Source organism: Pipra filicauda, unplaced genomic scaffold, assembly GCF_003945595.2.
Source record: "Pipra filicauda isolate LSUMZ 115617 unplaced genomic scaffold, ASM394559v2 scaffold327_size997775_pilon, whole genome shotgun sequence".
In the NCBI taxonomy this organism is placed as follows: domain Eukaryota; kingdom Metazoa; phylum Chordata; class Aves; order Passeriformes; family Pipridae; genus Pipra; species Pipra filicauda.
This window is the reverse complement of record NW_024104451.1, coordinates 945,525-972,264: the sequence shown is the minus strand read 5'-3', so window position 1 is coordinate 972,264 and position 26,740 is coordinate 945,525. Positions and strand designations below refer to the sequence as shown.

The window sequence follows — 26,740 nt, the reverse complement described above, 5'->3', positions numbered from 1 at the left end:
GGGAAGATACAGCACAGGATGGTGTTTGGTTAGCCAAAGGTTGCCCAGTGCAGGATGAACAGAGCAGGTACAGGCACGGCTTGGGGCTAGAGAAAGAGCAGGCACGACTAGGGAAAGGGAAGGGCACTGGCAAGGAATACTGCACACATGCTGGTCTTCTATAAGCAGAGAAAGAATCTGAAGCTGGGGACAGGAGAGAGAAAACATACATGTGAGATTTCAGCAGTGTCCACAAGTGCCATCCACGGGCAAGGAGCCAAACTGAGGGAGGAGAAGGGGTGGTAGGTGGAGTTGTGGGTTGGAGCAGGTGAGAAATGATAAAGGGGAATGCTGCAGAGAAGGAAGTCCTGCTTCGCTGGGAAGAGCAAAGTGGTGATACTGGTCTGCGTGGGAGACTTGGAGGAGGCATGGAACGGGGCATGATGGATCTGTGTCCCTTGGCTGTGTCCTCTGCAGTTAATCTACAAGCGTGCAGTAACAGGTACCTGCAGAGGACACCAGCACTGCCCAGTGGGGCTGTCCAGCAGACACCCATGACTGGTGGAAGAGCTGTATAGCTCAGGGGAGAGCATCTGGGGAAATCCAGGAGGCCTAAAGGGAATGTGCCAGCTGGACAGCACAGAACATCAGTGCCAGCTGCTGCTGGACAGGCCAGGACTTCAGTGGGTGCAGTGCAGGGCTGTGCCAGCTTCCTGTGGGGCCTGGGAGGCGGGATGGCTGCACGAAGACTGCCCTACCCTCGGTTAATCAGACTGAGTCTCAGTAGAGCTAATTAGCTCCAACAGAGTTTCTTTTGGTGCTGGAGCATCCCTGCATCAGCTGGGAGGATGGAGTGACTGCACACTGCCAGCCCCGCTCCTCTTCCCCAGCAGCCCTGGGTGCTGCTGGTCTGGCTGTGGGTGCTGAGCAAAGCCCTCAGCGTTGGGTGAGTGGGAACAGGCATTCCAACGGGGTCTGGTTGTGAGAAATTCCAGTGGAAAGCCCACCTCGGCTGGCTTGGCTCACTGTTAGCCAAGTGCCAGTAAGTTCTGCTCCCAGCCAGTGCTGGACCCGAATCTTGCCGGTTGCTCCCTGCCAAGTTTCTCCCTGGACAGGTGGCTCACCCAGCCCATGTCCTAAGCCTGCTCCCAGCGCCTCTCCGGGAACACCCCTCCGAGAGCGACATTCCCTGGCGCTGCATTCTCTAGAGCATCCCACCGGGCAGCGACATTCTCTCCTCCCGGGCCAGCGGCCTCCCAGCGCTGCTCCCGCACTTCGCTCCGACGTTCGCAGCTCGACGGGCGGCAGCGCCTGCGGGGCCGGGACGGGGACAACCCCCGCGGCAAGGCCGGGCGGCGCGGGGCTGTGCCGTGCGGTGTCCCTGTGCTGTGCGGGGTGGGGCTGTGCTGTGCGGTCTGGGCGGGGCGGGGCTGTGCGGAGTTGTGCGGTGTCCCTGTGCTGTGCAGTGTCCCCGTGCTGTGCGGTGTCCCTGTGCAGTGCGGGGCTGTGCGGTGTCCCCGTGCTGTGCGGTGTCCCCGGGCCGTGCGGGGTCCCCGGGCCGTGCGCTCTGTGCGGGCTCTGTGCGGGACCAGGCCCTGTCCACATCCGGGCCCCGCGCGGACGTGGAGCGCGCGGGCGGGGCGGCGCGCGCGGGGGCGGCGGCGCGGCCAATGAGCGGCGCCGCCGGCGGCGCAAACAGGAGCACAATGGAGCGGGCGGCGGGCGCGCCGCAGACAAGCTTGGCGCGAGCACCGCGCGCCTGACGGGCCGGCCCGCCAATGGGCGGCGGCGCTCGGCCCCGGGCAGCCAATGGGCTCGGCGCGGGGGCGGGCCCGGGCGAGGTTAGGGTGTCCTTGCAGGGTGCTGGGCTAAACTTCACCAAATAAAAGCTGTTTGTGTTGGGGCGGCCGCGGAGCCATTTTGGGTAAGTTCTGCTCCCAACTTTGGGTTCCCCCGCCCGGCGGGGCCGGGCCCGGGGCGGCGGGGCCGGGGCGGCGGCGGGGCCTCGCCGGGGCGGCGCTATGAATGAACTCGGCGGCGGCGGCGGCGCGGGCCGCGGGGCGGGCGGGGGCCGGGGCGGCCGCCGGCTCTGTCATGGCTCCGGCCGCGGGGAGGGGCGGCGGCGGCGCCCCCGGGCCCTCCGCGCCGCCCTCCCCCGCCCCCCGGGCCGCGGCGCCGCGGGGGGGCCGCGGCCCGTCCCGCCGGTCCTGCGGGGCGCGGGCACTGCCGGCTCCGGGCCGGCAGCGGCGGCGCTCCCGGGGCGTGCGGGGCCGGGGGCGGGGCGGGCTCCCCGCGGCGCTGCGCGGAGGCTCCTCCCGGCCCGGAGGGGGGAGCGAACCCCCCGGCGCGGGGTGCGGGTGCCGGAGCCCCCCCGCGGGGCGCAGCTCCCCGCCGGCATCCCGGCCGCGGAGCTCCAGAAAATCCATAACTGCGGCTTTAAACTTGGCGGGCGGGGGCAGCGGGGCCCTGTGCGGGCTGGAGGCGCGGGGGCGGCGCGGGGGGTTGCGGGGGAGGGGCCGCTCCCCCCGCGGATAACGCGGGCCGGTCCCGCTGCGCGGAGCAGCCGCGGGCTGTGGTGACACCGCAGCCATGTCACGGCACACATCGCAGCCGCGTCTCGCCGCAGTCATCGCGCCCGCTGCGTGTCGGTGCCCGCGCCGGGGGGTTCCCCTGTGCCCGCCAGTGGCGTTCGCTGGCGATGGAGGTGGATTTTAGCCTTGATCGTTGAGGTCTGTAAGGGTGAACGCTGCGAAGGACGCACACAAACAATACGGGAAGAGGAAGCGAAATCCTCAGCTTGGTTGCTGCTGCGGGGGTGCAGCACCCGCCTGGGAGCAGCGGCCCCTCTGTTTATCGATTCGCCTCCTGCCAACTACACTGAACTCGCGGTGGAGTCGGGGACCGCGGGGGCCAGGCCGGTGGCCCCGCAACACACAGAGCTGGTGCTGCCTGCTCTGGTGCTGGCCTTGGATGTGGTAGTTCTTCCGCAATTTTGCTATGAAAGGTGCTTGGTTTGTTTCTTCAGTGAGTTGGGATGCTTTTAGCCCAAAGCTCAGGCTTTTTTGTTGTTTACCTCCTGCTCGAGAAATGCAGCAAATGCTGTTGGGGTTGGAGAATGAGAGGGGTGGAGATGGTTCGCTGTGGTTGTGCAGTGTCCTGTGGGTCTGGGCAGAAGCCTCCAGCACCCGTCAGGCAGCCCCAGCCTCCGTGGCAGAGGGCTCCCAGGGGGCAGACGGATGCGTTGCAGTCGTTAGATGTTTGTCCCTTCGGTCGCAGGGTATCTCTTTAACTGATATGGGGTCAGTTGGATACGAATGTTGCTGCAGGAGAGGAAACACTGAGCTCTGAGTATTTTCCTCGCTGTGAAGTGTTGCTGTTGCTTTTGGGCCCCATTCAGATGATAGCACAGGAATAGATGCTGTCTTACCCCCACTTGCCCTTTGTTTACCTTGTCCACGCAGTAGCTTTGCTGTGCTGCTTTGCAGAGAAATTGTTGTTTTGGTCCAGCTGTTGAAGTATGAAGCAATAACAGCATATTTTGCTCTGAGAGTAAATTCTTCCTGGAGTAAATAGATTGTTTCTCTCAAGGTTTTTGGCCTCCAGCTGGGTTGATTTTGGTTTAGGGCTGTCCCTGGGTTCCTTTCCCGAAAATTGATTCATCTTCCACTGCAAAGCGTAATGTTGCTGTCTGTTTGCCTTTGGGAACACTAATTCAGCCCATGTTTCCAAATTGGTACAGCTGTGTGAACTTGCAGGTCCTTCAGGAGCGCTGGACACACTGCTGCGTTGGCTTTGCTGCAGAGATGGGCAGCATGGCAGCAGTGGGGTGAAGCTGACTGAATGTTGCCCCTCAAGTGCTTCAAGCTGTAAAGCGTGATAACTAGGAGAGCTGGATCCTATCAAAGTGTCTGCATGTGCCTCGTGCACAGAACTGAAAATATGTGTTGTTATTCTTCAAACAAAAAACAAAGTCAAGGAGAGGACTTGGAGAAAAACTGATGTTGGTCCGTTTACATTTCCGTGAAGTTTGAAGCCCATCCTGCAGCCATGGGTGTTTATTCCTGCCTGTTGTGCCATTCCTCCCAGCAGAAACGTCAGCTGCCCTGTCCCTGAGGAGGCAGTTGCAGCCCCTTGCTGCGGGCTGGTGTGGGTACCCTGTTTGAACCTGTGAGACTAAGGCAGCTTTGTACTGTTTCTCATGCTCACAGCTGTGAATAATGGGCATCTCTTGCACAAGATGCTATCACGGGGACCCTCATTACCTTGTTCTGAGCGCTGCTGTCTGATTTGGTAGTGTACATTTGTTTAAAGGCTTCAGTTTACCTCTCCCTCCATTGCCCTGCGTGGTGGCCTTGGGGGACAGTGGCTCTGTCTACGCTGCTAGTCTTTAAGCAGCTGGCCCTAGGTGTACCAGTGCTAGACACAGTGTTCAGTGCTGTGGGTGTTTTTGGGGTCTGTTGATTTCTAGTGGCTTGGTGGAGAAGGCTCTCAGAGGAATATCTCGTTTTCCTGACTGCTTTTTACTGTATTTCTTCAACAGGAAACAAATCTCTGCCCCTCGCCAAATGTAATCTTAATAATTTTTAAGATTTAGTTTTCTTGAGCGATCTGTAATATTTTCTCACCAGTTTCTCCAAAGACAAACTTTTACAGGTGGCTAATATGAAGGTCACTGTAATGGATTGTGTTATTTCAAGAGGGCTTTGCACAAGCATGTGAACTTGTTTTTGTGAGATGGCTCGGCTGCCAGAGCAGGCCTTTGTGTTTTGCTGTGGTGTCCTGGCCTGTCTGGGCTTTGCAGAGATAAGAGCTGGTGTGGCGCTCGTCAGCGTGCAGGAGAAGCTTGCCCTCGCAAAGAGCGGAGAGCCGATCAGCCTTGTGCTGAGAGCGAGCCCTTGGTGTGGGAACGTGGACTCCTGTGTTGGGTCTGGAGAGCAGGCATGTGGGGAGGCTGCTCGCAACCTCAGTGGTTGGATGTCTCACTGGGTAAGACTTTGGGGGAGCCAAGAGGGCTTCTTTCATTGCTCCTACAAGCAGCAGTGAGTGCATTTCTCCTCTTTCACCCCCAATTTCCTGCTTGGGACAGTGGAATCAACCTCTGGTGTTTGTGATTCCAGCCAGGCAGAGGCAGAGTGGTTGTTGGGGGCCAACAAGTGCTGTCAAAGGTTGAGAAGATAATCAGGGTGAGTGGTCTAAATGCAGTCAAGCAGCAGTGTTTGCTGTGGGCATGGTGTTGGTGCCAGTGCGTGCAGGGTTTGTGCAGTGGGTTCTCAGCACCCTAAAACCCTGTGAAAGCAGAGTTGCCCTTCACCGCGGGATTGGTGTCAGTGTCAGTGCCTGCATTGCCAAGCGTGGTGGTGGTGGGACCAAAATCCTGTAGGGAAGTGCAGGGCCCTGCAGAGCAGTGAGCTGTAAGTGCTGTTCTGGGCAGCACCTGTCCCAGCCAGCCTCCAGCCATCATCAGGCACAGCCTGCTGGAATAACAGCGCTGGGAAAGCTGACCAAACTGGCAGCAAATGGGGAAAACTGTGGTGCTGTGGGTGTCAGCTTGTGACATGAGGAGACTCTGATTTTGCTTTCTAATATCTCAGGCTGGTGCAATATGTTTTCCTTGTGATAGGACAATGCCTTCAACTTTCCCTTATATGGGAAAATCTGGGATGCAGCCTAGCAATCCGCCAATATGTGGCTAATAATTTTTAGCATTGTTGTGTTGGATGTGTCAAGTCATCCTAAGAATTAGGATGTCCCACCTGGGACACTGTGGCTAGTCTTTAATGTTTGAGGCAGATCCCTGGCAGATACCTGGGGAAAGCTTATGGCTGCGCCCTAGGGAATGCCTGAGCGCACTCGGCTCTTCGGGAAGTCAGCTAAAAGCTGGGAGAGTTTGTGCCTGGACATAGGGCTCCTGCCCTGCAGCTCCTGCCCTGCGCCGCACTGGGGCCCAGCGCTCAGAGAGGTACTGGGGGCCTGCCTTCTGTTGGCACGGGGGTGAGGCAGGGCAGCTCTTCACCCATCCTTTGTATGGGAACCTCCTCCCTGCAGAGGAAACGCTGCCTTGAGGTTAAGGGGTGCACGCTGCTTCTGTGCTGCAGCCTGTTGTCTCCAAGGCATTCTCAGCCTGTGGAGACTATAAATCCTGCTCTAACAGGAGCAAAACACGCCTTTCAGTTCAGAAAAGGAGAAGCGTGGGAACTGAGTCCCAGTCCCTCTTTGTTTTTCATGTGGGTGCTGGAAATGTGCTTGCAGAGGTGCATTGGGTATTGTTCAAGGAGTGTGGGTGTTTCTGTGGTGGTGAGATTTTGGCTTGGCTATGGGGTGCCCATCACACTTTCCATCTCTGGTTTCCCTACGAGGACTGCTGTTCTGTGATATTATGAATGTCTGTCCTCAGAGGTATATCGTGCCTTCTGCAGGCCTGCCTTTTCCCTCACTATGCGGCCCTTCTGTTGCACTAGGATAGGTACTGTTATCTGGTTGGTTGGTTTGGGATGGTTGGTTTTACTGGGATGGTTTGTTTTACTGGGCTGTTTTGGAGTTCTTCTGTTTTGTGTTTTTCCTGATGAGATCAAGTTTAGATCTCTTCTGGTGAAGCTTTCTGATGCTTATCTGGCTCTCTCTGCCATTTGGCTCAGTTGTTACGAGAAGTCTGGGTTGAAATGCAGGTAACTCATTGCTTCCTTTTGGGGTGACTGTGCCGAAAGCAGGGAAAAGTTATGATAATCAATTTGCAGAGTATTTGTTTTCTAAGTGTTTCCATGAAAGCATGGGATCTGTGGAACTCTGCTTTGCAGTAGAGTAGAAAGAGGCAGTATGTGGGGTCAGGCTGGTGTTGCCCCAACCCCGTGAACTGGCTGCATGTCCCTGCTAACATGCCCATTATTGCAGGGGAGGGACAGGTAGGCAAGGTTGTCTCATTCACTACCTGATGCGGTCCTAAAGCATGTGTTTGAATTACATCGTGGTAGCTCTGGCACAGGAACATAGGTGGAAGGGCATGAGTGTGTGTGTGGGACCCCAGGCCAGCAGCCCGTGGGAAGGCCTTGTGGGGGAAGAGCAGCCTCTGGCTGGCAGAATGCTTTGGGAGAGAAAGCACTTACTGCCCGTAGTGCTAAAGCCCCCTGGGAGGGGCCCCCAGCCCAGGAGGTACCTCATTTGCACTGCCTTGAAGGCAGAAGCAGGACTTCAGCCAATTGAGGGACTTCAGCTACCAGACCCTCCCTGTTAGCAGCCACTGCTAAGAGTTGTGATCCCTCTGTATTGCACTGGAAATAGGTATTTGTTTTATGGAATTTGTTTTATGGACATAGTTTCATTTTACTTCAGCTTTATACTCTATGGCTGCCTTGGAAGGTGAATTCCAGCGTTAGCAATTAGCTACATGCAGGAACGAGGGTGCTGCAAAGTTATGGGGGACTTCCACCTCTTTGACTTAGAGGTAGGTGAAGTATTGGTTCTTTAAGAAACATTAATGTCTTGTTATATATGTGCATCGAGGCAGAATTAAAGTTAGTCCTAGATACAAGAATAAATATTAGTGCTTTGCTATATACGTGCTGTGAAAGCTGCTATTTTTGTGTGAGCTACTGCCTTGAGTCTCTAGGTCTTGTGCACGGAGCACTTTTAACCCCCTTTCTTTCATCTGCTTTGGCTGAACTTAAAATATACTTTAGATAAAATGAAGTTTAAGTGTTCGGTGTCTGTTAATTGAGGATCAGAGAAGAGCCATTCTCTCTTGAGGACTCCCCTAAGTGCCTGGTGTATCCTTGCTGTACCCTGTGCTTGCTTAGCCTGACAAGGAGCGTGGTGGGGTGTGGAAATGCACAGCCCATTGCTCTTATTTGTATGCTTCTCTGCTTGTTGCTTTAGGGCAAGCAAAGCCCTGTTTCTCAGTGATCTTTCTCAGTCCCCGTAGGGTGCCCCTCACCAGAGTATCTGAGCCTTTCCCAGCATGCACTTTGGTGCATACATAAAAGCAGGTTTCTCTCCTCCACTGCTGACAAGAGACTGTGCTCGATTTGTTTGCATGGTGATGTTGTGGGGAGGCTGGCTGAAGCAAGGCTTGTGCTTACTTGTGAAGGTGCTGAGGTTTGTGGTTACCCTGATTTCTTCGGAGAGGTGGTTGCAGATTTGTGGGCCAGTCACAGTGGCTGCTCCACCTCCTTGTTCTGGAGGGTGAGAGTTTTTGTCTGAGAATAATGTCACTGGTTTGGAGTTGAGCCAGTCCCACACTGTGCTTTGAGTGTGAGGACCAGGGTCCTGAATCCAGAAGGCAAAGGAAGGAGTTGAGTCACTGTGGGCACAGGCTCTTTGAAGCTTTAGTAGTTGTAATTTCAAGGAGAGTGCCCTCTTCAGGGGCCTTGTAGTGAGGTATGACTTTGCAGCTTGCAGGCCCTGTGTGTTTGAATAGGTACAGCTGTGCCTGCATCTGACAGGGCACAGTGTTGTTGGGTGTGGAGATATGATTATCTGCAGATGCTGCTCTCTGGTTTCTAGACAGGCTCTCCACTGGCTGCTGTACTGAATGGAACATGGCACTAGGGCTGAGGACAGTGCTCTTAAACCCTTTCCTGGATCCAGCTCTACCTCCTGCTCTTTCTGTCACTCTGAGCTGGAAGAGGGAGATGTCTGACAGAGAAGTGGATTTCCAGACCTTGTTGCATGATTGTTACTCCACAGACGCCTGCTGAAGGAAGAGCTCAGAAAATGAGTGGCTTATCCAGGTACAGAGGGAGAGGAGATGCGGAAGCTGTGTTGGCATGGACTTCCAACAGATATGTGCAGTGAGATGGGCTAGGACATCGGTCTGTGGGAACTGTGCTTTCCTGCTGTGTCCAGGGTTTGCTCACCTGGCCTCCACATTCCTACATGTCAAAGGAGACTGATGTTTATAGACCTGCCAGGCAAGCAGGGACAAGAGTCTCTTAGTGGCTTGGCTCAGCTGGTGCTGTGTGCTTGCCTGCTGTCTGGGTGACCCCATGATGATGGTGCTGGTTGGCCAGGAGTGTCCTGGACATCATCTGTCTGTGTCCTGGAGGAATGCAGCTTGAGTCCAGGAGAGACCCACAGCAGCTCTGCCTGTGTGCTGTTGGAAGAGGCTTGGTGTGCTCTGGGGTTCCAGCTCTGTTTGGAAAAAGGGACTCTGCAACGCTGGGGCTCTGCAGCCTGTGTTAGTGATGGTGGCTTGGTGCGCTCTGGCATGAGGGGTGTGCTCAGCTGTGGCTCTCCAGTCTGGCAAGGCTGATGCTCTCTCCACTGCCCCCTGAGCTAACTCTGACCACAGGATCATGAGCTGGGGCAAGAAGGGGCTACCTCTCCATATGTGCTTTCAGTAGCATTTTACTTGCAGCATGTCCAGGCAGGGCCTTGGGTGCTTGCTGTTTAAAAAGGCTACCCAAGTGTATGAAAGCATTGCCCATAGCTGAGGAACTGGCATCATTGAACCCCAAGCATTTGTGTATGAGGAATTGAGGAATGTCTCTTTGGCACTGCTCTCTGCCTTCCATACTTTAGTCGTTCTTGGGACTGTGTAAAAGATACAAATGTAAGGAAGCATTGAGATGATTGAGAGGAAGGTCTTGTTACATCTGAACTCTGGAGACTGTTCTCCAGAGTGACTTCAGCTGAGATTGTGTAGAACTTGTATCTCAGAGGGTTAAATTCAAAGCAATCTGCAAGCCCTTGGAGGTGAATGTCAGGGATTTATAGTCCTTGCTGGGCAATGGAAGTGAAGGTGTATGTAAGGATGTGAACCTGGGGACTGGGGGTTAGTGATGCTGCTTGTGAGGAGTGCTCCCGCTCTGTGCTGCATCAGGAAAGTTCACTAAAATTTGCTTTCTCTCCCTGTTTTTTAGATGCTTGGGAAACAGGTCTGATGCTTCAGTTTGCAACAGACTTTGTTGCTATTTTGGAGCGAGGTTTGCTAGATTCTGTTAGGGTGTACAGGCAGAACAGATGCCATGAGCTGTGGGACCTCCCCATAGCATACAGTATACTCTCAGATTGTGGTTATCTGGGATGCTGTCTTTCTGGGTGATGAGGAGCAACTTGGCTCCCCTAGTACCTGGCCCTGCTGCAGGCAGGGGTCTTGCCAGCCAACCTTTCTGCCCTGTCCTAGAGAGGGTGACCCGAGTTTGCAGCACTGGCAGGGCAGGTGCAGCCTGTGCATGTGCAGGAGCTCCTCTCCAGCAGGGCAGCATCCATCAGGTGGCCTCTGTAAGCTGCTATTGAAGCTGTCCTGCGCTTAGAGAGTGAGCGGTGTAGCAAAGTGTCCTTTTGCTCCTAGAGGTCCCTTCTATGCCCGCTCCAGCCTGCACTGTGTGTGAGAGCACAGACCAAGCTGAGCTTCCTTTATCACCTGGTTTCTGAGATCCGTAGGACCAGGATGCAGGGCTGCCTGGCCCAAAGAAGAGCTGCTCACTCATCACAAGCTGAGACTACCTTGGGATCAGCCTTCAGTGCCCATGCTTACAAGCTGTGGTGTGAGGCGTGGCCACGGTGGGCAAAGCACCAGCAAGGCTGGCCCTGAGCTCACTTCATGCACCGAACACCCCTCCCCTCTTTGCTGCCTGTGCACGGACAAGGTGTTTGGCAAAGCAGTGGTATCCAATCCTGCTTGCAAGGCCCTGGAAGTGCTTGAAATGCTCACTCTCTTCCTGTGGCCCAGCTGCTGGTGACTTGGCCACGTTTCATTCAGCTCCTGGCTTGGATGTGTTTCTTGGGGCACATTCCAGTGGGCTATTCACTAGATGAAGCAGGAGGTTGGCAGGAGGACACCAACTTTTTCTTTCACCCTTTTCCTTTACTGTAGTTTTAGTAGGAGGACAATGGAGAATAACTTAGAGTCAGCAGGTAACAGGAGCAATTGGGGGACATCAGGTGGATGACTGACAGGGATAAGAGTGATCCACCACGAAGGTCTGTCAGGAGGCAGGGAGTTTCAACTGGAGAAGACTGACAAAAATGCCTGAAGGAATGATTTTTCAGGACTGGACTCTGCAGTGGGGTGTCCATTACCATATGGAGCTGTGGCCAGAATTGCTGTGCCTTCTCAGCAGGAAATCTGCTCTTCATGTGTGTCTACAGCCAAGCCTTGAGGTGCGCTGCAGGCATTTGTTCACTCTCTCAGTAGCCCTACTGTGAAGGTTGATTTTTTTTTTTAATTTTTTATTTTTATTTTTTTTTTGGTCCCTATTCCACCATTGGAAAGTAGAGGCACAAAGGGCTTGATTGCCTTTGAGGAGCTGTTTGCAGTGTGGCAAAGCTGTTTTCTGACAGCTTGAGTTTGCTGTCCAGGACATTAACAACAGTAAGAGGGGAAGATCTGTGCTTTCAGGAATGCCATCTCATTTTTTGGCCATCTGCCTTGGGATAGCATGAGTTTGGTGTCATTCGGTGTATAGCTGTCAAGCAGTAACCTTATAAAAGGGTCTTTGAGTTGGCCAGCTGTCAAGGTCTGCTGGTTGAGCTGGCTTTTGTACACCTTTCTTGCTAATAAAGGTGCTATTGGCTAAATTATGTGCCTGGTGGCATCTTTACAGGGACAGTGACCTTGAGGATGGACTTGGACAGCTAAGTGAAGCTCTGAGTGCTTGTGCTCGAGGAATAAAAGGCAGCAGGAAAATGTGCAGAGTGTGCAGGGTGCTGGTTTCTGCTGAAACCTCTGTATCCCTCCTGGTAGCTGGAGAGCAGCTGGATGATTTGCTCTGATGCAAGAAGCCTCTGAAGCAGCTGATAATAACCCCTGTGCTCCTGTGAGCTCAGTAATTCATCACAGACTTTTCTTACACTGCTGGGAAGTCTGGTTCCTCACTGGTCCAGGAAGCCAGCAGGAGCTGAGCCCGTGATCCTCTCATTGCCCAGGCGTAACAGGCAGGCACTTCAGGGAAGAAAGCCTGCTTCCAGCACCAAGAGTGTGTCCTCAGAGCTTCTTCGCCCATTTCCATCTAAAATGTAGCTGGGGTTGTGTTGTCACTCTGACCTGAGGCTTTCCACAGCCTCCTTGGCAGCCCAGGCGCATCTGCCTTGGCACTTGAGGCTCCCTGCCTTGTGGAGGAGCAGACTGCGTGTACTGTCCCAGGCTGGGGAACAGAAGTTGCCCACCAGGCATCTTTTTGGTTGCCAGCAAGCTGGTCCTGCTGCTGTGTTGAGCTACCATTAGCAGCGTGCTCCTGGCTCCCCCATACAAGGAGAGAGGCTGTGAGCTGGCTGCCTCTGGCTGCAGGAGGGTACCAGAGGGGCTGGAGAGCTGTGCAGGACACTGCCGAGGTGGCAGTTAGCTGTAGGCTTTACTTGCTTGCACAGCTTGGGACTCTGCTGTAGCATGTGGATACAGATACTGTGTTTTCCCTTATTTTAAAGTAGGAAATGAAGTGCTAGGAGTGTGATGGGAGAAGTGAGAAGGCTTTATGGCCACTGGCACAGTCTGTTCCCTGGACACTCCATTCATGTCCTTCTTGTTGGCTTGCTGACCAACATGCTGGGGCTAGTGAATAAATGGAAGGAAGATTTGGCACTGGTAATGGAGAAATGGCTTTTTAAGATTTGGCAGATGGGGCAGTTAATTTGGCCTGTGTGGTGGCCTGGGTTGAATGCCACACCAGAGGGTGTTTGTGTTTAATGGGGAGCAGAGGTCTGGAAGTGCCACATCAGTGATGTGCGACGGGCTTTACTGATGTGGCAGGAGCTGGGGTTGCTCTTGACAGAGCATGCAAATTGTGCTGGTGGGATGCTGCCCTGCAGGGAGCTGCTGCAGACCCCCTGCATGTACAGGAGTGCTGTAGCTGTTTGTGCACACCAACGCACCCATGAAATTGTGGCGCTCAGCACTGCTGCAGGTGGTCATGTGCCTGCCCCTGTGGGAGCCAACCTACTAGGTGCCAGCTATGAGCCTTGGCAGGCTTGGCCTGCCTCTGTTCTCTCTTCCTTGGCTGCATAGGTACTGAATTGTAGAGGTTTGGTTTGTCTTTCCTCTGTTTTTTGCCTTGCTGATGTTGAGGATTAAAATCCAGTGCTTGGGGCTTATGAGCAACTGTTTGGAGTGAGACTCTTGGCCTGCAAATCAAAAGGCAACAGACGTACTAGGCTTGAGAAACCTCTTGCTCCTGGCAGCTCCTGCACACCAGGGTAGCAGGGGGATGATGTGGGAAAGGGCATAGAGCTGATGCTGGGTGCATCCCCGTGGCAGGAAAGGGGCTGCAGTGATGCTGGGTGCATCCCCACTCTGCAGACGGCCACCTCTCAATTCCCAGTGCCACTTGGGAGTGGTGTGTCCCCTTGTTTTAGGCTGTCCATGAAGGTGATGAGGGAAATACATTTTAGGGTGAGCTCAGACCTGGTTTCCCTCTCTTTAGCAGCAAGCTGGAGTGCATTTCTTTGTGCATGCTGACTGGCCAGGCATGGCTTTGCATTCATGACGTGCCTTTGTTGAACAAAACTAAAGGGGTTTCAGCCATTCTGCTGCTTTCTCTTCCCTTGTGCTGTTGGTCTTTGCTTGTTGCTGTGCTTGCTGGAGTCTGAGCAAGCCCTTGGTTCTCAGCCCTCTGGCACTGTGCAGCTTTGAAATAGCTGCTGAAGGTCATTGTGGTTATGGTCTTGGGTTAGGAGCTGCATTTGAAAACCCTTCAGAAAGGAACTATTGCTGGTTTTGCCACGTGAGCTTGTCATGAGAGTCATGAAGTGCAGCTGACTGAAGCTGCATTACCGGGGGCTGTATCCAGCCTGCGTGTGCTCTCTTGCTTGTTGGGTGCCAACAGAGCATCCTCTGTGCACAGGCAGTGGCACAGGCCCAAGTGTCTCCCCAGGGTCTCTGACGTGGCTGTCGCTGTAGAGCTGAGAGCTTGGGAGCAGAGTGTTGGTGCTGAGCAGGCTTTTTGGAGGGGAATGCTGTGCAGCATCACTGTATTCCTAATCCCAGGAAGCAAGCAGCGAGGAGGTTGTGATGAATTATTGCCTGCCCGTCAAAGTCTTGTTACCTGTTCTCCTGTGGGGTGGTGGAGTTTGGTGTCCTGGGAAGGTGCTGCAGGATTGCCGTGTGCATTGGGTGGCCTTATTAGTAGATCTCTTGGCTTCCCTGGCCCCAAAGAGAACACAGTTCTTTCTCCCCCGCCTTCTTTTTTTTAAAGATTAAAATATTTTAAGAACAGAAAATTGCTTGGAGCATAGCTGTGGCTTCCTTGGGAGTGGCTGTTGGTGTGATGCTCTGCCTGTCCTGGACACGTGCACCCACCCGAGGCATGTTTGCTCCCTTACTTTGGGATATTTGGACCTCTGTGGACCTCTCCTTGCTTCCCTTCTGCTGCCGTGTGTCCTGCTGAGGGCTGTGGGCCCTGTGCCCCCTTCCCACCGGCACCAGGGAGCAGTGAGGGAGTGTTAGGGCAGCTCTGAATAAAGACCACTTGGCTGCTCAGCGAAGCCTCTGCTGATGGGATGCTGAGGGAATCTCACTTTCCGTAGCTGTGTGAGCAGAGCTGGGAAGCTGCTTCTCCATAGCCTCGGCTTGGGAAGGAAAATGTACACAGTGCTGCCTTGCAGCGAGCTCGCAGGCTCCCCAGCCCCCCGCGTCGCTGCTGCTGCTGCTTCTCTTACTAAACTACCGGGTTATTTTTAACTTGGAAAAATTACAACCCGAGATTGGCATTCTCTACCCCCAGCGGAGGGCTGGAGGCAGGATGTGGGGGAGGCACTGCGGAGGGCTGGGAATGCGGCTGGCCGCTCGGCCGGCCCGGCTCCAGGCCGTGCCCCGGCCCCGCCGCGCAGCCGGGCGGGGAGGCCGCTCCTCCTCGGCGCGCCTGCAGTTGCAGCCTGGATTCCCATGGCGAAGGCACGGAGCAGCTGCAGACACATAAACAAATCCCGCTGCAGCAGGCTGTGGGGAGAGAGCCGGGCTCTGCCTGCCAGGCTCGCTTGCGTGACAGCCTGCAGACGGGTAGCTGCTGACGGGGGCTGGGTACCTCCTTCAAAGAGTATCCCGCAGAGATGCTCCCGGGTGATGCAGTGTGCTGTGGAGGAGCAGCCAGCCAGGTTGCTGTTTTGCCCAACAGAGGAGGCTTTGCTGGACCACGCAGCCCTAATTCAGCTTGCAGAGAGCTGGTGGGGAGGAGCCAGGGAGAGAAGTGTCACTCTTGTGCCGTGTTTTTCTTTCCCCCTCCCCTAGCTCTGCCTCTACAGTGTTTTGCAGGCAGTTGTGCTGCCAGCGCTTGTCTCCCCTGTCTGGATCTCCCCGAGTGAGCAGGAGCACCTTCGTAAATCCAGTGGCAGGGAGATGTTTCTGCAGAGTCCCTTATCCATGCAGCCCACAAGAGTGTAGTTCCCTCAGTCCCTCTGGATTGCACCAGACACTCAAGCTTCAAGCTCTGGCAGCTCTGCTGCTGAGACGTGTCTGTGCAGCCCTGGCTGGGAACAGGGATTGATAAGGTAGCAAGACTTAAACAGCACCAGAGGACTGCAGATACGTCTCTCTCTGCTGTTTCTCTCAGAGAAACCGTGTAGGTTGAGCCAAGCAGATAAAGAAGAATGCAGGCTCCAAGTTCTCCAGCCAGACCCGTGGGTCCTTGACTGCTGTTCACCTGCAGTGTGGATGCATCAGGTGGGGAGGGTGGCTGATGCCTGGGCCATGCTTGTTTGTCCTCGGGTTTGCCGTCTTCCTTGCCAGCAGCAAAGCTGTTGAGGGTGGAGAGTGTTCTGGAGGCTCCTCTAATGGGCAGGTGCTGCCAGGGCCTGGGGCCCTCTGCTCCAGCTTGTCTGGGAAAGCCTGCCAGAGCCCATCAGTCCTAACCTGTCATCTGCTACTCAGTAGCTCTCCTAGTGACTGGGGCAGGAGTAGCAGTGTAAGGCAGCAAACCTCTTGATAAGCAATGGCCAATACTTATTTCTCTCAGCTGTCTTCAGGCAGATGCAGGCACCCTTGCTGCTTTGGGAATAATTTGTTTGCTTGTCGAGGCTGGTCCCTTACTCCCATCGCAGTGATCCCATTTGGCCTCGCTTTGGACAGTGAGCTGGCGTGAGGCTCCCCAGGCTGTGGGATGGGGCACAGCATGAGATACTGATGCTGTTCCTGTGCATCTGACCTCAAGCCAGGACTCCATGAGTTCCTGCTGGAGCGGTAGTACTGATGCCTCAGCTCTGCAAAGGCCTGATGTGATGCCTGACCCTGTTACAGAAATTACATGTTTTGATGTTATCCCTGTATGATAGGGAGTGGCTTCTGGCTTCTCTCCTCAAGACTTGTAAGGTTTGTTGTCAGGCATGAGACACTGTTCTGTGGTTGAGCCAAGGGCTGCTGCCATGATGATGGCAGGTAGTGGGGGCAGAGCAGCTCTTGGACAGCCAGGGCTGGACCAGCACCTCTTCCCCTCAGTGAGCTACTCTACAGCTTATGTGAGGCAGTGGGGTGTCCCCACCACCCCAGAGTGGTGTGTATACACAAGGACAGCTGCTGACACTGGCATTGGGGTTGGTGTGTGGGGTGAAAGACCAGGATCCTTTGCTTGTGAGACAGGCTTCTGAAAGCTCTCAAGTTGCCCCATTAGCTGGTGCCCTTTGTTGCTGCCTCAGTCTGGCAGGGCTGAGCAGGGCCCTTGTGCTGTGGCTGTGGGAGCTGCCTGCAGTTATTTCTGAGACTGCTCATCAGTCTCTACTGTGACCTCTGCCAGTGTTTCTCAGGGCAGCTTATCACATCCTCAGGTACCAGAGCAGCAAGGCTGTGCTGAGCCACCTGCTGTCCATGAGCCTGGCTTGCTGCTGGCCTGCAGGCCTGAGCAGCGCCTTTGGACCTGGCACTCCTGACTGATCTCTTTTCCTTCAAGCTGTGCCGGAGCACTGGGGAGATGGAGCACTTCCTGAGGTGCTTCAGCAGAGCAGACCTGCTTGTCTGAAAATGAGTGATTTCATGGCGTGGCTGTGCAATTCTTGTCTCTTCTTTATCTCCCTGCCTTCCTGCTTGGCCTTTGGGGCTGCATGTGAAGTGCTGTGCCTGTTTGGGATCTGTATTTCCAAAGAATCCTTCTTGTAATCAAAACCACGGCGGGGGAGGAGAGAAGGGCCACATGATGTTGAGGAGGTGAACAAGGAAGGAAGCGTCACCAGAAGTTTGCTGACATATGGAGGTTGGACACTTCTTGCTGCTTGCTGTGAGACCTTGTCCTTGGCATGTCCCCGGACCCTGAGTCTGCTGTGCTGTGCCAGGTGCTGCTCCTGTGTCTGGGAAGGGGACCCTCAGGCTGCAGGGAGCTGGAAGATGAGTCAGCCAGGTATATTGTACTAGAGCACTTCTCTGGTTTGTAATAAGCAGAAGGGCCCCTAGCCTGAAGTATGGGGCTCCTGTTCCCCTTGAATGTCTTTGATGAACCACCAGAAGAGTTCATCTTCCAGTCTGCCTGGTAGGAAAAGCAGCTGATCGCTAAATCCAAGAATCATAGAATGGAATGGGTTGGAAGGGACCAACAGTTGCTGTGCTTCAGCAAGTCAGGGGCTCTCACTTCTGGCCTGGGACTTGAGTATCCAAGAGACCTGCTGAGAAGCAAATATGTTCCCTTTGCTGGATTTTTATGCCTTCACTGAGATGTGGCATGTATGTGCAGGGTGCTGAGTGGCTTGGTTGTGTAAGTGAATGTTTGCCATGCGTGTGGGCTGAAAATCAGAATTGAAATGTATCGTGTGCAGTCTCCTCTGGAGATACTCAAAACCTGCCTGGACACGATCCTGTACAACCTGCTTGAGGTAAACCTGCTTTAACAGGGGGCTTGGGTGAGATGATCTCAAGAGGTCGCTTCAAATTCCAGCAATTGTGGGACTGTGTGGTGGCACACATCAACTTACAAGTTTACAATGCCCAAGGCTGCTTCAAGCTTCTGCTCTTTGCTGCAGCAGCTTTGGAGGGACTTTGGTGCAGAATTCCTATTTAGAAAGGGAAAAGAAAGAGTGCAGGTTTTCCAAATGAGTTATCACCAGTGTTTCTGACACATAAGTGGACATGCCCACAAGGACCTGTGGGTGCCTCTTTCCTTCATGAGGTGGTTTGTGAGCATTGCTTGTTCCTTGAATCCCATCTCCTCTTGCACTTGGAGAAAGCCACATGCCCCTTTTGTTTATCCTTCTGAAGAGCATCACTAAGGACCTGGTGGTGGGGTGTTGATTTTTGTTTTAACTGCAGTCATTGTTTCCTGGCTGCAGTTTATTTCTACAGATAAAATCTCTGAGCTTTTTCCCCTTTGAAGAAGGCAGCCACCTGCCTCACACAGGCAGCTGAACATGGAACTGTACTGCAGGGATGTGCTCTAATAAAGTAAAAAAATTTGCTGCTGCACTGCATAAGGAGTGTTCTTGGGCAAATGCCATGAGTTTCTGCAGATGCTGAGGCCTCTGCTTTGTCTGGGTTTGTGGCCCTGTTGACTGTTGGTGACAAGCCTATGGACGTGACCTGGGGCAACAGACAGGGCTGTGCTCATGCCTGCCCTGGGGCTGAGTTGGCCTCAGGAGAGCTTCTCAGCTGCAGCTAAGGCAGGTACAGAGGGGTTAGGGGGCCTGGGGACATCTGAGCTGTCAGAGAAGAGAGAGGAGGACAGGGCTTGAAGATAATGCAGAGCCTGGAATACAGGACTGCGTTCAGAGCTGCCGACTCCCACCTTCCTCACCATGCTGCAGATGAGATTTCCTGTCAGGAAATGAAAGTTGCTCTTTGGATAAAGGCTATGAATAAAACTTTCTTTCTGAAGTGCCTTGTTGTGTCCGTGACTGAGGAGCTGTTGGAGCATCTGTTCCTGTTGAGACATAGAATTCTTGAAGGGATATTGGTGGAAGTCTTTAATGGGACAATGCCAGATATTGTGCTCAGAGATTGAACTTCATATGTCTGAAGTCATCTGTGGGCCTGGTCCTTGGTGGTGGTTTTGAGGATATCTTGGGAGCACATGCAGGAGCACATAAGGAGAGGGAGAGGGAAGGGCTGAGAGAAGTCTGGATGTGTTCCCACGGGAAAGATGGGGTAGCCTGACTCTGCTATATGCATTACTGGTTTTGGAGGCTGTTCCCCAGGTTGTTGTGAACCATAGAATCATAGTAGTTTGGAAAAGGCCTTTAAGATCATTAAGCCCAATTGTAAACATAGCACTGCTGAAGTCACCACTCAACCATGTCCCTAAGTGGCACACTCACACATCTTTTAAATCCCTCCAGGGATAGTGACTCCACCACTGCCCTGGGCAGCTGTGCCAGGGCTGGACAACCCTTTTGGTAGAGAAATTTTCCCTGATGTCCAACCAAAACCTCCCCTGGTGCAGCTTGAGGCCATTTCTTGCTACCAGGTAGAAGAGCCCACCTGGCTCCACCCTTCTGTCAGGGAGTTGTACAAAGCAAGAAGGTCCTCCCTGAGCCTCCTTTTCTCCAGGCTGGGCCCCTCCAGCTCCCTCAGATGCTTCTCACCAAACTTGTGCTCCAGACCCTTCCCCAGCTCCGTTCCCTTCTCTGGACATGCTCCAGTCCTCCAGTCTCATGAGGGTCACTTCCTTGTCATGAGGGTCCCAGCACTGAACCAAAGCTCCATCCCCCTGCGTTGTTCCTCCCAAAGTGCTCGTCCTGTTGGGACCCTGAGAACTGGTCCTGTTTGACTGATCCTCACCTATGTGTATGTGTTATGTTAAAGGGAGGACACCTTTTTGTTGGGTATTTTGGTGATCAAGGAACTTACATTAGCCCAGCCCATTTTGGGGATGCAAAGAACCAATGGGAATTTGAGATGTGAGAGCCCACCAGCAGAGTCTCCTAAAAGACGAGTGGGACATCAGCTGAGAGCAACTTGGATGGTGCAGATGCATCTTATCGCTTGCTCTTGGAATACATAACCTGTGGGCACAGTCCTTTTCTGCTTGTTAACGCGTGCTATGCTTTCAGCTCTCTGGCTGTGGAGACCTTTGGTTTTGTGGACCAGTCTAATTACAGCTCATTCCCACAAGATATGTTTTAATGTAATTCAGTCTTAGGTGGTGTTGGTGCTCTCTGTGATGAAGCTCCTTTGTGCAGCTGGAATAATCCTTGTCTAACTCTCACTGTTTTGCAGTGCAAATCTGTGCAGTGCCTCAGGCTGGCTCTTTTTAAGGTTTCAACAAGAACGGGTGTTGTTTTTAAGAAAGAGGTTACAGAAAAAGGCAAAATCTGATCTTTTACCTGTCCTTGTAAAAATTCAGTGAGCCTCAGCACAGCATCAGCCTCTGAAAATAAACATTTGATTTTTAAAAGTTCTGTTTGTCGCTGTGCTCTATTCCCTTTGCACCTCTGTGAAGGAGGGCAGGAGCCTGACGCCATCGCAGGCTTTGTCTTGCCTTAAATGGAGAAGTGTCTTTCTCTGAAACCTCGTCCTCATTCTCCTGCTGAGCCTGAGACACAGAACCCCAGGTATTGCACAGGCATTGCACAGGTAAAAATTTCTCCCATCCCAATTGTCTTGGCAGCTACCTTTCAGCCCCACTCCCATGGCAGCTCTTATCCTTCAGTCCTGTCCCTAGCCTGCCGTTTCTTGGGAAGGGGTGGACATGGCCCTGAAGCCATGCATGGGTCTCCAGGTGTTTCCTTCTGGCAGCCCCTTTCCAGCTCTGCTCTGCCTGCAGCTCCAGGCTGTTCTCAACTCTCTCTTTTTGGGGAAGCTCTAGGGAAGGCTGCTGAGCCATTTTCCAGACCAAAGGTTTCTCTAAGCCCCAGCCTCTGTAGAGGCCCCCACTTTGCCTTGGCAGCCCATAGCCATCCACGTTCCAGTTTTATTTCAAGACTTCCTCTGTCCATCAGTGTCACCCTGACCCTAATTTTGTAGCTGAACCTTTTGACAGTCAAAGTGCAGCTCTAGGCTTTGTCCCTCTCTCCACCCTAACCCTGGCTCTAGCTCTCATATTCCACAGAACAATTGGAAAGGCCCCACAGCCATTGGATGAAAACTGACCCAGCTCAGCTGTCCTGCCAGCCCCTGTTTGGATGTTGAAGTCCCAGCTCAGCTGTAAGTTCTGTCTTTCACTCAACCCTTTTATTTTTTGTGAAGAACTAGAGGGAAGACCCCTAAACCATGGCTCACACCAAAGCTTTCGCTCAGCCCAGGACTCTGAGCTGTTCTCACTTACCTTTGGCAGCCCTTTTCCAGTTTTGCTCCAGCAGATGGGTCAGGCATTCTGCTTCTCTGAGCCTGACCCTTTGTTTGCCTGTGGGCTGTAAAGAAGGGATGTAAGGAAGGGCCCCCAGCCATTTTTTGGCTAAAGGTGTCTCCCACATGGGTCTCTTGGCAGCCCCTCTCCCCAGGTGTGGTGTAGCCTTTCCTTTCAGTCCAGACCCTGGCCTTGAGAGCTGTTTTCCAGCTGAGCTCTAGGAGAAGCCCCTGAACCATTTCCCAGCCCAGCCCCTTTACCTTTTGGCAGTCTCTTTCCAGCCCCATATGAGCTCTAGGCTTTTTCTGACCCTGACCCTGGTTTTCCAGCTGAGCCTTAGCCAAGTCCCCCAGCCTTTTTCCTGATGAAGGCTTTCTCCCAAGTGAGGCCTTGTGCAGCCCTTGCTTTGCTTGGGTGAGCCGTGCCTTGCCATTCTGCCTCTGCACCTCTGGGTTTTCTTTTTCTTAGCCATAGCCATGATTTTCCTGAGAAGCCATAGAGGAGTCTCCTACCAGTTACCTGGACCAGTGTTTTCCCCCAGCCCAGCACTCTTGGAAGCTGCCAGGTACTTTTGCGTCCCCTTTGCAGCCCTGCTTGAGAACGCACGCAGGATCACTCTTGAGGAGAAAAGACAACACAGAAAGAATCATGTCTTGCCGATACCACCTAAGGAGTCCTTCTGCTGTGCCTTTTGCAACCAGACTTGTCTGTCTCGTATTGGCCTTTTTAGCCACCAGCGTGCTTGCAGCAGGTGTGAGTAGAGCCCTTCCCAAATCTTTGTTCACGAAGCCCGGCCATGATGATGTAGCTCTGGACTTCATTTGTCTCAGCACTATCCCAACCCTTATCTCACGGCCAAGGTCATTCTTGAGGAATGTGTCTGCAAGCCCAGGTCTTTTAGCACCCCCCACTTTCTTCTTGTGAGCCCTTTCTGGCCCCTCTCAAGCTATGGGTTTTGGCTTTCCTTCACCCTAGTCTTAATTTCACATCTGAAGCTCAGCCACGAGGCTTCTCCCAAGCCAGGTGTTGTGGCAGTTCCCACTGTGCTCCGGCGGTGCAGTTCCAGCCCCACTCCCCTGGTTGTCCTGTGCCTCTGGAGGGCCCGTTCCCCAGGCTTGCCCGTGACGCAGAACAGAGTTGTGGTTAGCTGGGGTTCCTTAAAATGTTATGTGCAAATTTCTGGTTTTTTTTTTAAAGTCAGAAACCTGCTGTTTCAAAGTCAAACAGACAGGGACTGTGCAATATGAACTTGTTTCCCTTTTCCCCTTCCTTCTCGTTTGCTCTCTGGGAATACCGAGCCGATGAAGGATATGGATGCTAGCACACACAGGCTGCTCCTTTCCCAGTTTTGCATCCAGGCTTTGGATTTGGAGTCTGGTGTTGCTGCTAGCACGCAACCTTGGTGGGCATTATTTTTCTTGTGGAATAGCTGCCCACAGAAGTTCAGTTAGTAGTGCTTGTGCAACCTTCACTGAAACATTTTCAGGTTTTCGAGTGTTTCCTTTAGATATCCTCTTGAGTTGTGAGGTGGTATGGTTGAAATGCAGCCAAGGCCATGAGCACCTCAGACCTCAGGCTCCAGGAGAGGGGGAGAGGTGCTGCTCTGAGAGGTGGGCAGCAGATGCTCCTGCTGCTGCCCAGGTGTGGAGGCGCTACTGCCCTGGAGCTGCCGTAAAGGACTTCTTTATGGGCAGAATCAGTTTTTCAGCCTGTAAAACAGTTTTGGGGCTCTTGTGTGGCTCTTAAAGGTAACTTGCACAGATTTGAAGGAAAAGGAGCCAACAGCAAGTTACTAAGTGCCTGTGACAAGGGGTATGAGCTCCGATCCAGGCTGCCCCTTGGAGTGTGGGCAGCAGTGCCATGTGCCCCTTGCACTGGGGCTGGTCTGCACCCACTCCCTGCTGCTCTGTGAGGAGGGGTGGGAGATGTCAGGACTGGGCCTCTGGTGAAAAGTCTGCATCTTTTATATTTTCCTAGGGTAAAACTGCAGCCTCTGAATCTGGAAAATTGTTTCAAAAAAGCAAGTCTGAGGTTTAAACCCTCTTAGAAACCTTTTCCTTTTTTGGGATAAGCAGCATCTTGAAAGAGGGTAACAAACTGTGAGCCCTTCCTCCCACTGGGCTGGGTTTCTAGCACCCTGCCTCCCCTGACCCAACAGTGCTCCCAAAAAGCTGAAAATAGTTGGTACTTCCCATCCCTGGGGCAATTATTTGATCCTCTGCAGCTGATCTGAGCTATTCTCAGAGCTAACAGCTGGCCCGGGCAGGCTCCTGGGTTGGGGGCCGTGCACCCCCAGAACCCAGGCTGGGTTCTGTAGCCCTCTCCAGTGAGCGGGGTTGTGGTCCTGTTAGGAGCCCTCAGTGCAGGGCTGCCCGTGGGGGGGTCCACTCCTGCAGCCCATGTCCCCTCCTGTGCAGAATCACCTGTGCTGCAGATCCCAACTGAATTGCATCTGTGAGCGAACTGCACACAGAGCTCACTGTCATTGTCACACAAGGTGATGAGATGAGTATTAGAATTATTTGTTCTTCTGCAGTAGTTTTAAATACTGACAGTTTTGGATGCAGTGTTAGTGTCTCTCTGGGAGCTTTGTGCAGCTGGAGTGGGTTCATCAGGATTTCCTTCTAGAAGCTCTTAGCCTGCAGGTGAGGAGGTGTGTGTTGCAGCAAGATCTGCCCAGTCAGACTGAAGCAGCAAAACAATGAATGCTGCTTGCTGTGATTACAGACCACTAGCTATGCCCTATGTTAATTTAATTAATGTTAGAGAATATTGTTTGAAACGTTTTTGTCTTTAGTTTCAAAACCTGGCCAAAAATATACATATCTCATGAAATCAGGGGCTTTGAGAGTGCTGTGGGATATGTCTGAGGTTATCTGAGATCTGTTTGGTGGGCCAAGGGGGACCTTGAAGAGCTGCTGTTTTCACCCCTTGCACAAGCTGCAGGCACACTAGCAGTGTAACTACTTTTGCAAACCATATACTAAAAATTCTTTGGTGTCCTGTGGCAGGTTGTCTTAGAGATTACCTGTTTCTAGCACTGTGAGTTACGATGCCTGTCAGAGCCTTGCGCTCACAGGGGTGTTGCGGGGTCTCTCTGTGGGCCTCACATGCCACTGCAGGTGTGGCAGACACTGCAGGTGGGGGCCTGTGGAGACACGAGGGTGTGCTCAGAGGGTGCTGCACATGTACCTGTCACCCAGCCTGCCATGGCCCGAGGGCTTCTCATGTCTGGTGGTAACAGTGATATTTCAGATGTGTTCAGCTCTTCAGGTGAATGTGGGCTTGAGAAAAAAAGTCTGCTGGTCAGCCTGATGCTGGGTAGTCAGACTCCCAGAGGGGCTGTGAAATGTTTCCCGGGCTGGCCCTTGCTCTGGGCAGGCAACGTGGCCAGGGATGCGCTTCCAAAGGCTTGGTAAAAAGTCAGGGATACTTTCTCACTTGAGAGACAGCTCAGCACAGGGGAGAAAAAAGGCTGGAAGCTGTTCTTGATGGGACTGGGGACCTCCTCTGGGCAGTGTACTCTAAAGTGAGGTATGGTGGATCCCAGCATCCTCCATCCTGGACAAACATCTGAGATCTGGAGAGGAGCTTTTCCTTAGGGACTGGCACAGACTCCTCTGAGCCTTCCCCAGCCTCCTGAATTTGCCCCATTTGCTCAGTCATGCCAGCCCTTGGAAGCATTGGGTGTGCTGTTGAACTGCTGATCACTACAAGCAGAGTTCTGTCTTGGATTTTCCTGGGGGTTGAGTGCAGAAAGGAGAGTGCCATGTTATCTCCAGCTTCAGTCTTCTCTGACCTCAGGCTGGCCTTCCCTGAAGTGCAGCCCCTGGTATGCAGAGCAGCAGTGGAGCTGGGGTCCAGCATGTGAGGCATTCCTCCTGCTTTTGCACCCTGGGCTGCCTCTGATCTTTTTAGCCCCCTATATAGGATATAAATATAGGTATAATCTAAAATAATAGGACGACAGAAGCAAGGTAGGTGCAGAAAAGCAGGCTTCCTGTTCCAGCACTGACCCTCACGGGAGCTTGGGACAGAGCTGCGAGAGGAGGGTCTCCGAAGCACAGAGGAGCAGGGACGTGCTGTGTGACATATGAACAGCCCCAACAGGAGCTTTGGTGTTGAATAGTGCCATAGCTTGGCTTTTGGAAGATGTCTGGGCAGAGGGAATGTGCACTCAGGCTGGAATGTCAGCTGGGCAGCGAATTTCAAGGGAACATGGTGGTTTAGAACAATGAAGGAAGGTGCAAGGAGAACTGCAGCCCATGTGGACTTGCCTGTCAGGGTATCGTCTGAGCACCTACTGCTTCATTTCCGTGCTTCAGAGCTTTTTATGAGCCAGGAAGGATATGTTGCTTGTGTAGCTGTAAAATCCTTGCCTGGCATGTGTGAGACTCTGTTCGGGAGACTCACCATTTTGTTTGCAGAAGTGCACTCAGCTGTAGGGCGCTGAAAGGATCTGTGGGGCAGCCAGGACAGTGATAGGAAGGTGCTGCAGGCAGCAGGGCAGAGTGGGACCCTGAGCTGGTGGGGCTACCTCTCTTGAGCAAGCAAGTCCTACAAGCCATGAGTCCTGCCAAGATCCTGCGCTTGGGATGTGCTGTTTTGCTTGGAGTTGAATCTAGCTACCCAGTACTTGGGTGCTGGATGCTTGGTACCTGCTCCTGCCATGTGCAGAAGGGTATACCAGCTGCTCCAGAACATCTCCTAGCTCAGCTTCATGTGAGTGCTCATGTTCTGGGTGGCTCTCTGCGGGCCAGGTGCCGGAGTCTGATGGTGGTGTAGCACTGCACGTACAAATGGAGTCCTTGGTGCTCTGTTTATGATGCCCAGCACATGCATCAGTCATGGTTGTACTTGAGGGTGAGTGCACAAGTGTGCGTTTTGTTTGCTCAGAGCTAGATTTTCAGCAGACGGTGTCGAGCAAGCAAGAAATTGGATGCTTTGAGGTAGAGACATGTTGTATGGTGGAAAGTCTGGAAAGGCGCTTTGGCTTTTGTGCCAGCATCCACCTCTCCTTCTGACATGCAACAGGACGTAGGCAAAGGCAGTCTGTCTTTCCATCAGGTATGATCTTGAAAAGCATCCTCAGTGGGGGCCCATCTGTGATGTCTTTGTCCTGGGCAGTCCCTGGGGCTGCTCATGGCTGTTCTGAAAGGCAGTGCTAACTCCCGAGTGCTGTGGGCTCAAAACGTTGTGTTCCTGTGTCCCTGCTCACATGGATGAGTTAACGTGGTACATGGGTGCTGGGTGGCACACACCATCCGAGGCTCTGCGCTCCTGAGACTCCAGCTCAGATGCCACTGTGGCTAAGCCAGGCCAAGAGTACTAGCTCACACATGCCTTTGGGTATATCCCTGTTACCACTTTAGGACTTTATTCCTTTTCCTTCATTTGTTGACCTCCTCCCACAGACGAGGCAAGTGTGTTTCTGCAATGCCTGTTCAAAGTTCTCCTCGAACCCTGGAGATCTTTCTCTTTACAGGCTGATTAGTCAGAGCCACTGTGACTTTTCCGTGCCCTTGCTCTCAACTCATTTTCAGCACCTCTTTTTCTCCTCCACCTGAAGATCATATTGAGAAGATCTTCTCCCATTTCTGAGGGAAAATGGAGGTGAACCACTGCAGGACGTGTCCTGA

The 26,740-nt window shown here is 53.3% G+C and overlaps 1 protein-coding gene across 6 annotated transcripts in view; it reads left to right on the top strand.

Annotated features, from left to right (window-relative positions):
* Window positions 1–1,739: 1,739 nt before the first annotated feature.
* CHD6 (chromodomain helicase DNA binding protein 6) overlaps window positions 1,740–26,740 on the top strand; it is an 89,439-nt gene continuing 64,438 nt past the window's right edge. For 2 of the 6 annotated variants that reach the window (XM_039383833.1, XM_039383831.1), the window contains exon 1: window positions 2,739–2,983. Coding sequence is in view for 2 of the 6 variants with exons in the window: in XM_039383831.1 (XP_039239765.1) it covers window positions 2,977–2,983 (7 nt within the window). In the remaining 4 variants the exon portion in view is untranslated. The other 4 variants (XM_027740372.2, XM_039383832.1, XM_039383830.1 and 1 more) reach the window with 4 other exon arrangements.